This window comes from Electrophorus electricus, chromosome 15, assembly GCF_041902795.1.
Source record: "Electrophorus electricus isolate QZ-2024a chromosome 15, ASM4190279v1, whole genome shotgun sequence".
Classification (NCBI taxonomy): Eukaryota; Metazoa; Chordata; class Actinopteri; order Gymnotiformes; family Gymnotidae; genus Electrophorus; species Electrophorus electricus.
The window spans coordinates 11,241,964-11,252,299 of NC_137511.1; the positions used below are offsets into that span (position 1 = coordinate 11,241,964).

Consider the following 10,336-nt stretch of genomic DNA (forward strand, 5'->3'; position numbering starts at 1 on the left):
GTCGCCGTTCTCTCGCCCATCCTACAACGCCTTACTTTCATTTGTGAAAGTATAAAATGAGAATTCGATCCGAGTGTCATATTTCATTCCTTAACTGACAGTACAGCGAACCTATTCCCACTGGCATCAGTTAATGTGATAGTTCTCACTTAATCGGTGAGAATCTGTTTCGAGGAAACATTTGCTGTGGTCCAATAAATATTCTTGTAATTGTAAAAATGAACGAGACGCTCGCCGAGTATTTTGAATTTGAGCAGCGCTTTGACGAAAGAGCGGCGTTTGAATGGTTTCAAGAAAACTGGTGAGTAAACTTCACCGAAAGCCGACCAACTTCTAATTTCTCATTAAGATAGCTCTTAATGACGGGCGTCTTACTTTAATTATGAAAGGTGTTGAGGGCTATTTCTTAATTATATGCCTCAAAGTTGCAGCTCTTTCAGCCATACGCATTGCTAACAGGTGTATAGAGTCGAGCCCATAGACATACTCCAAGTTAGTTTGTATAATTTCTGTCCTGCTAAGTTTCCCCGTTCAATAGTGGTATTCATGAAAGAATAGTCGAATCACTTAATACAGAGTTCCAGACTTCCTCTGAAACCAACGTCAACACATGATCTGTCATATGGGAGATTTATGAAATGGGTTTCCATGGTTGAGAAACTATACACATCTGCGCACATAAGATTATTATGCACAATGCGAAATATCGCCTTTTGTAGTATAAAAGCATGTCATGACTTCTTTGGATTGATGATTTATGTTGCTGTAAGCTACTGATCATTGTTTTAAAAAGGCTTTATATCAATAAGGCGTTTTGTAAAGCTGTATTGTATTTGTTGTTATTATTTCAACTTTGTTTAACTGTATTACAAATCAAACATAGTGTTATTGTTTGCTTTTGGGTGTATCAAAAGTGTGCATGACAATCAAACTCTTTAAAATGGTAACTTTATTTGGACTACATTCTATATAGCTACATAAACCTGTACTTCATACTTTACCTGCTCTGAGCGCTCAGTACGACTGTATACCAGCCCTGTGTGCAGACAACCCCTGCAGACAAATACTGTATTTAATTATCCCTCAGCCTATACAGTAGTTGTCTAATCATAAATATCAGCTGATGGGTTAGCCAGTCTGTGACCTCAAGCAGGTGTCCATCTACCTGTTGTATAACTTTATCTTACAGCATGGTGAGGCAAGACCTATTTTACTTTGAGAATAGTTACTGTGTTTTATCTTTGCTCAATATTACACCACTCTAATCAGCTCCATCTCTAAAATTCTGAGCTTCTAGTTTGAACAATAGGTGTCTGATCATGGTCCTGTAAATATCAGGTGATGGGTTAGCCCATCTGTGACATCAAGCAGGTGTCCACCTACCTGTTGTATAACTTTATCTTACAGCAGTGTGTGGTAAGACCTATTTTACTTTAAGAATAGTCTTTTATCTTTTGTCAACATGCCAGTCTAATTAGTTCCATCTCTAATGTATGAACTTCCAATTGACAGGTGCTGATTCCCCTAAATTAAATTATATTCTCCTATATTTTTATACATTGTATTTATATGCTTTTACATTCTTATATAAGAAATATAAAAATGTGTTAACTGTTTTCTTTATTTTTTGGTATCACTGGATAGTTGTAAAAGAATTGCACTACAAGTTGTCTTAACTATGTATCTGAGGAATAAAATTGGCTTTGACATTCTATGCTGTCCTTAACTCGAGTCTCTGTCTGTCTGTGTGTGAGATACAGGACCACGTCATTTGTCTTCTGCACCGTCTATGCTGCCATTGTTTTCTTAGGCCAGCACTTTATGAGAGAGAGACAGAAGCTCGACTTGCGCGGACCTCTCATGTTCTGGTCACTGAGTCTGGCAGTATTCAGGTGAGTAAACTCACGCACAGCAACTAAACTAATTATGTAATGTGCATTCCTGAACTCGGGTGAGGGAGCCAGGACCTGAATGATCTTATCAGCTGGCTGTTCAGTCAGAGTAGTTGAGAACTGGGGTTTATGTAAAGAGGTGTCTTAGAGTACTAATCAGGGCTCATTTGTGAATTTTGCACCTTCTGTAAAGCCGTTCGCATATTTTTATATTTCACTTATCTGGTACTTGAACTGGTATGGTTGTTTCTAATGTAATCATACACCATTATGTAACCAGCATAATCGTTTCTGCACTACATGTAAGCCTGCACTTTCAATAAATCTCACAGCTGTTTTGGACCAGGGAAAATGTGTTTTGAACTGGATATTATTGGTATGGGTATTGGCCAGTGATTTTGCCATAATTGCATAAAAGTTCAGGTTCAAAGAGTTAAAGCACTGTGATGACTTTTACCTATTACTTTACCTACGACCCCAAGCAAATTGTCAAAACAATATGTCTGGAATAAAATCCTGGGGCAGACTTCACTTTCTGAACCATCTATCCTCTGTTTGAATCATAGCTTCAGCCATTGTTTCTTTGAGTATGGTACTAAGTTGATCAGTGGGAATTATTCCTCTGCTTATGTAAGCTATTGACATGAATTCCTAAATTAGACATCTGTCTGAGCCTTTGTAAATGAACAGGTGTAGCATTTTCCCTAGCAGAGCTACGTGGGAAGTTTCAAGTTTCGCCTCTCTTTAGCTGTTGGATTATGACGCAAAACCCACGCAGGTTTGACGCAGGTTTTTGATCAGAACCTACATGCTAGTTAGTTTACAGATTACACCTGCTTCTCTGTCCCTCCTTCTCCATAATAAATGAACACATTCCAAATTAGTATAGGATTGGGTTATCTAAACTTTTGTGGGGGGGAGAAATACTATAGATGAGACCTGCTAAGTTGCAAAAAGAGTTTACTGAATTTATGATGTTAATTCAAGGACTTCATAATTCAAAAGATCCAGTGATATTTTGTAAAAATGTATGTAGGATAAATCACATCACAACTTTTGTTTACCAGTCATTTTTCTCATTGACAAAAAACCTTTAGAGTCAGAGTTTCTTTAACGAGCATAGGAACATGGCCTCAGCGGTACACAGACAGTGTAACTTCAGTGGCATATGTGCTTTAAGGTTCTCCACCATTTGATTAGGTTCTTCTCATTGGTCATCAAACTACAAAATAAACACCCAGAAATTCAACTTCTCTTCCCTGTCAAGACAAGACAAGACAATACACCATACAAGACATGAATTAGGGTGGATGTTGTTGTTTTTTTTCTTTTTCTTTTGGGGGCTACTTTGCACAGATATATGTGCCTCAAAACATGGTTATATATGCAATTACATGGCAGAAGCAGCACTGAGGGGAAAAAAATTAATCTAGACAAGTATCTTGCTGTGCTATAGTTGACAGGGTTATTTGTGTTTGTTCCTTAGCATTATTGGAGCTATCCGTACAGGATCCTACCTGCTACATTTGCTCACCTCCAGTGGGTTCCGAGAGAGTGTGTGTGACACCAAGTTCTACAGTGCCCCCGTCAGCAAGTTCTGGGCATATGCCTTTACCCTTAGCAAGGCACCCGAGCTTGGTAAAGTTACAAACATGCATACGCAAACCCTCTCTTACTTGTACTTACAACACTTGTAATCATCTTTATATTTTTATTTTGCCTAATATAATACTTATTTGTATAAATCTGTGCAAAAATAATCATGATGATGTAATGAAGTATTATTTCACAAACCCCAAAACTATGTTTGAGACACAGGTACAGCGTAATAATTGCTGTGGGGAGAGTGAACACACGTGGGCCACACAAAGTGCAAAAGGACATTCGACTTGGATAAACTTACTTTGTTAGGAAAAAGATGTGAGCACAAAGGAAAACCTGACAGCAAAGTCTAACGTTGAGAGCACTGGGTGTTAAATGAGATTAAGTAGCTGTCAGGTGGGGCAAATACAGGAAAAAGACAAAACTCTTGCCTCCAAGAGTAGACCTATGAGTGTGGAAAATGGGATATAACATTGGTTATTGCCAAAAGAAAGGCACTGGCTAAATGGCTTATGACAATTTTAATTCACTCTGCAGCATTTGGAATGTGTCTGACTAGTAGTATCAGTAGAAGTAGAACAGTATATAACAGTAGCAGTGTTATTTAAAGAAAGTAGAAGGAGTATTAGTAGAAGAAACAGTAAAAGTAATAGTTGCCACTTTTCTGGTCTCCAGTTAATACTTGAAGATTAATACTTGAGAAAAATATAAATATGGTCACTTCAAATGGAGCCCAGGTGACAATCATTTCCTAGTTACCTGCTGGGTTTTTCTGCCTGCTCTCTCCTCAAAAGCTGTTACACAAATACCCAAAAGCCACTATATTTCTTTAACACAGTGATTCTCAGTTCCACGCTACATTCTAGTGTTTACCTGATTCAACTGAATCAACCCCTCAGCCCTCCATGAACAGATCAAGGTTCTGAGTTTTGCTCGCTCTCCTGCCTGATCTAGCTCAGCTTCTCATCAAGCCCTTTGTGAGCTGGATCAGGTTTGCAGTGGGGCTCTGGGACTGGGGCTGAGGCCTCTTGTGTTAGAAATCCCACAAAAAAGATGTTTACTGCAGAGAAAAACACCACTGCTATAACACTATGCCTGCATTGCTTGTCACGTCTGCCCAGGTGACACGATCTTCATCATCCTCCGCAAGCAGCGCCTCCTCTTTCTGCACTGGTACCACCACATCACCGTGCTGCTGTACACCTGGTACTCTTACAAGGACCAGGTAGCTGGTGGCAGCTGGTTTATGACCATGAACTACGCCATCCACTCGCTCATGTACAGCTACTACACAGCCCGTGCAGCCGGCCTGCGCCTGCCGAGACCCTGCGCCATGCTGGTCACTGCTGCGCAGATCCTGCAGATGGCCATCGGCCTGACGGTCCTTGTCCTCGTCCATCACTGGCAGCATGATGCTCACTGCCCATCCAACATGTCCAACATTACTTGTGGTTTGCTCATGTACCTCAGCTACCTGCTGCTTTTCTCTTTGTTCTTCTACCAGTCCTACCTAAAGGGGACAAATGGCAAAGGGCAAGAAGGAAGGGTTAAAGGCGACTAGAGAGTTGTGGCATGGTTTGGCCACTAGGAGGAGCAGTGGCTGTAGAGCAGGGATCTCCAAGCCCAATCGTGGAGAGCTGCATTAACTGAAAGAGGGGTGCAAGATTATGATTGGAGTTGAACTCTGCAGAAAAGCAGGATCCCTGGAGGAAGGTTGAAGATCCCTGATCTAGTGGGTGCTGAATTCCGCCACAGTAGGGGATTTCCCTGCTGTGACACCGGTTTCCCCAGATATTAACAGACAGATCAAAATAAAATTCATTAAAGGCCCTACACAGTTTTTTTTTAATCTATGAAAAAAAATTTCTGCAAAGAATGCTATATATTCTAGTTATCTTCCAATATTTTTCCCAAAACTATATTAAAAGGAGTGTTTTGAATTTTCTTTTTTCTCTGTCACGTTTTACCATTCTGCTGTGTTGGTGTGGACCCCAGCAGATTGATTGACAACCTCAGTGTTAACCGTATCCCCCGAGTTACAGTTGTCAGTATGTAGCAGGCTGGAAGTCGGATCACATCATCACCTGTATGACCCTGAACAGGTGAAAGGCTGCTAGGGGTTTCGGTCAACAGCGGACTCCGTGAAGTGTTTACACATAGGCTAATCAATTTATCTGGTTACATTAGAGGACACAACAGTTGCTATTTTAAGAGTATATTTAGAGCGGTAATATCTCTTACATATTGATCACTTTTACATTAGCGCTATTAGCTCAAATTAGCTATAGTTAGCTAGCTAGCTAGCTTATATTGTTCTGGTTAACCAGGTCTAACAAGCCTTGGGGTGAACGTGGGAAAGTCAATGACTATTGGCAATTTTGTAATTTATAAAATAAATCTGTAGCTGAGCTAAACTCTAGTCTGTACATTTTGTATATTCTCATTGCTTGCTACATTATTTAACAAAGTGTCAAATGAAAACAAATGACTGTTCTTTAAAAATAAAGACTTAACAATTTATCATCCACATTGCCACCAGTAAGAGGGGAAAAGCTGTTGCTTTCACCTTGAATCTGCTGGCAAGTCCAAAGCTGTACCGAACCCAAATCAAATGAGTTCACAGAAAAATGCCTACTACAAACTCTTGTATTGTGTGTCACTTCAACCCCAGAAAGAAATTCGAGCCAGTTTGATTTGGACTCATTTTCTGGAATAAAGTGTTGGGTGCAACTATCCGCTTGTATCCAAAAACTGAGCATTTGTACATGCACGCCATTTCTAGTGAGTGTGGGAGGGTCCGTTGAGTTCACAGTCCATGAAAATGCAATATAAAGTAGCTTATTATTCGCTATAGTCAATTAGTGTTGTCTACGATGTCTAAGAATACACCAAGCAAAGTGCAATTCCTAAACATTGGTTAGGGTGCAGTATACAAAATATTAAAAAATTTGTAGGTTATGCTATACACCCTACAGTGCCTAATAAATGTTGGAATGAAGCAGAATTATGAGATAATCACGTGTCCTGCTAATATAACATTTTGAGCATGGAGAAGAAATACTGTGCAGGGCTTTTAATAGTCTTTATTATTGTCGAACTAATTTAGTTTTTCCAATATAAAGCCTTAATATTTTGGCAGTCAAATGAAAAATGCTATATAAAATAGCTTTTTTTTAATTGGTGGTGGTATTGTAGTAGTTGTAATAATTGTTGTTGTGGAAAAAGACTTATTAGGGTCTAGTTTGGTTATTAATTCTTACTGTTGCACAAATACTATTATGCCTTACTCTGAATGAGAAAAACGTAAAAAGACAAATGCTTAAAAAGCATAAGGCACAACTGGTAGGGCACCTGTATGTAGTAGCTTAGGAACACAGGTGTGTGGAAATGAAACTGCAGCGTGGACACAGCTGGAGCATTTACCAGCTCAGGAGCTGATGGGGAACTGACACACAGGTGCTGGAATGCACAGGGAGTGTGCGTTCTCAGAGACATGTTCTGTGGAATACATCTCTTTCTGTCTCAAGCACACACACACACATTGTTGCCAAACTTTGGTTTAAGTGAAGCCTCCTAGTTCTTTTGCAGAGATTTTTGCGTATAATTATTTAGGCTTTTTTACTGTCTGCAGATTTTACAATTACATTTGTAATAGCATTTATTTGCTCATTACTTCAAATGCCTTTTCAGCCATTTACTAAACTGGTTCCCCTGACCCCTCCATTACATTTAGCATAGTACTGCAGATTGTTAACAGCAAAAGTATAGACAAAAAGGGCTAAAACTGATAATTATACAAGAATGTTATCTGGCACAGCAAGGCAGCATTCAACAATACAGATTTCTGGTGAAGTTATCTTCCACATTGCTTTGGTGTCCTGTAGAGCATAAAACATCCAGCCAAATATTGAACTATGTATGCTGCTACAAGTGAAATATGAGGAACTCGTTTTGGCCTTGTGAGAGAGTCTGATGAGCTGATGATCACCGGGCACTGATTTTCTAAAGGCCTTTTAAAGGTGCTTAGAAGACATAACATATTTTTGCTTTATATTTTATGATAAACAATACAGACACTTCTTTAATACATTTGATTAAAAGTTTTAAGCATATTGCAAATGATTGATTTTCAAATAGATGTTTAAATCTTGAATATTATTTTTAATTACATTTTAATGAAAATTCTCATTTAAAGGGCTCATGTTAACACTGTTAGGTTGTTTGTGTTACACCTCTATTAAAATCCTCTCTTCAGTCATATATTTCTAGTTTATTTATGTTATCAGGAACAAACTATAAGATTCAAGTCTTAATCCGGACTTCTTTTCCAGTGTAGTGAGTGTAGTCATTCCAGCAGTATTTCCATATGGACATGAAATGCCATGGAATGCTTTCAAACTTTGCTTAGTTGGTTTGCTCACCACGAACAGCTACCTGTGCTCATTGGCAAGAGCTTTTCTGGTGGGCTGGCTTAATGACATGGGGATTCACTGATTGGTTCAACCTTTACATCACTTTTATGCTGCTTCATCCACAGTCTTAACTTCAAATTAAGAAAGTATTTGTGCTTTTTCATGTCGTCTCCATAGAACTTTGCTTTTCTGTGCTGTTTTATGCACAAGAAAAGATATACAAGAATGCAGCAGAGAAAACTAATAGAACTCACAATTCTTCATTATGTCAGACGCATGGATGGAATGATAACAACAACTGTTGCATATTTATTACAATTTCTTAGGCACTTCCTGATCCTGGTTCAGCCACACAACAAACATATAAAGAAAACAGACTCATAAGTCTGCACTGGCAGGAAAGACTCATGAGCCCACACTGGCAGAAACATTCTGGCGCTGCCTTTGTGGCCCTGCAGTGGAGATGAACCATTTTTTAAAGGTTCTTGGTCACAGTTCAGGCAAGCATGTGCACTGTCCTTTATTGCATGTTTGTTTTTCTGCAATGTAACATATTGTATAAGAGCTAGTTGAGTTGATACTGTGTGAGTCGAGGAATGAAGATATCAAGCTGTGCAGAGGATTTGAACTCCTCAGACCTGAGAGGACACACTGCTTGGCTTAGAAATGTTGTGTAAGTAAAGTAATGCTTAAAATGTACTTTAAAGTGTGTACACACCTGACAATGTATTATTATTCTTGCAGTGTTTGTGTTTAACATTCAGCTGCTGTCTTCTGTACACCATTTTGGCTATATTTATGTGTGTGAAAATCAGGCCTTTTTTAACATACTGTTTCTTGAACTGTTAGTGTTTTGTTGAATTTGCACTTTGAGAACTGACAGCTGAATTCTCTGTATTTGCACTTTAAAGAGACTTACAGTTTGCTAATAAATAGGCAATACATGTTAACCTGTGTCAATACATTTACATAACACCAGATTAATATACTGAACCCAGTTTATAGCTGTTTTTTAAATAGCAGGGTATGCTGAAGGAAGGGTAGTAGTAACTTGATTGGTTAGTAACCTGAAGAAACACTTTTTACAGCTGTCTTGTTATCACATGCATTTTGTAGGTTCGTGACCAGTGTATGAAAGCTGCCCTGAAGTCTTAAGAAATGAAAATGGAATTATCTTAAATATCTGTACATGAAGATTCTTAACAACATTAGCCTACGATCACTTGTGTTCAAGGTCATAAACCGGTGCTGCGACTAGGAACCTCCATGGTGGTATCTGTTGACTATTCACCAGTTCCACCCTTTTCTTTTAAACTGCCAAGGCTCATTGGTCATATATTACAGGTACTATACTATTGCAGCAGTTTTCAAAACAAACAAAAATGTTCCTTTCATACAACATTAGGATTTCCAGTGACTAAAATAAAGTTTAAGAATTCTGAAGAACATTTACTTTGCCTCTCAGGTACATCAACAAAATATCACTTGCCTATGTAGCCTCAGTGATTAATTATTGCCAAGACTACAGCCCTCCCAGTTATATGAGTGGGAGATCGCCAACAGATTCCTGTTGTAGTATACTCCCCTTCCCACTGATCACATGGTACAGCCCACCACATGCAGTGGAAGTTCACTATTGACTGTTCATTATGTTTGTAACCATGCCCCTTGTTAGCACCTGCACCCAGTTCAATGTGTCATTCATATATGTATTTAAACCCCTTCCTTTCTGTCATTATTTGTGTGTACCTTGTTTACTGGACTGTTATATGTGAGTGCTGTTAACGTTTATTGTTTCTCCCTGTCTTGTGTTAATAAATATCTGTCGATGTCGAGAGAGGTCTATGTGTCCTGCTCCCTGCCCTGCAACACTCACAATTTCTCTAATTCAGATTCAAAAAGAGGTAAAAAATAATAATAATAATAATTTTGCATTATACAGCCTCAAGCATTCTAGGATCCATGTGTGGGGCATTGAATGATAGGCTTTCTTGTAATCAATCCAGGCGGTGCACAGGTTGGTCTGTCTGGTCTTATAGTCTTGAGTGGCTGTTTTATCCACCAGCAGCTGGTGCTTGGCTCCTCTGGTGTTCTTGCCAATTCCTTTCTGAGCCCCGCTCATGTACTGAGCCATGTGCCTATTTATCTTACCCGCAATGATGCCTGACAGGAGCTTTCATGATGTACAGGGGCAGGTTATCAGCAGGTAGTTGACCCCCTTTCTGGTGGTGCTTCAGGATCAGGACTGTCCAGTTGCTAATCCATTAAGCGTGGGTTCCATCCATTTGCAGCTGGCTCATTTGTGTTGCCAGGCACTCGTGTAGGCATGGACCATGTCAAGCCCTGGAGCTGTCCAATTCTTCATGCTTAAGAGCCTTTCTTGGATGTCTGCTAGTGTGATGGTTACTGTATCCTGTTCAGCGAAATTGT

General features: G+C 39.2%; 1 protein-coding gene across 1 annotated transcript; it reads left to right on the forward strand.

Annotated features, from left to right (window-relative positions):
* Positions 1-63: 63 nt before the first annotated feature.
* Positions 64-9,706, forward strand: zgc:92749 (elongation of very long chain fatty acids protein). Its single transcript, XM_027016796.3, has 4 exons — positions 64-301; positions 1,761-1,892; positions 3,379-3,530; positions 4,616-9,706. Exons 1-4 carry the CDS (start codon positions 219-221, stop codon positions 5,053-5,055), a joined length of 807 nt encoding a protein of 268 aa, XP_026872597.2. The 5' UTR covers positions 64-218; the 3' UTR covers positions 5,056-9,706.
* Positions 9,707-10,336: the final 630 nt, after the last annotated feature.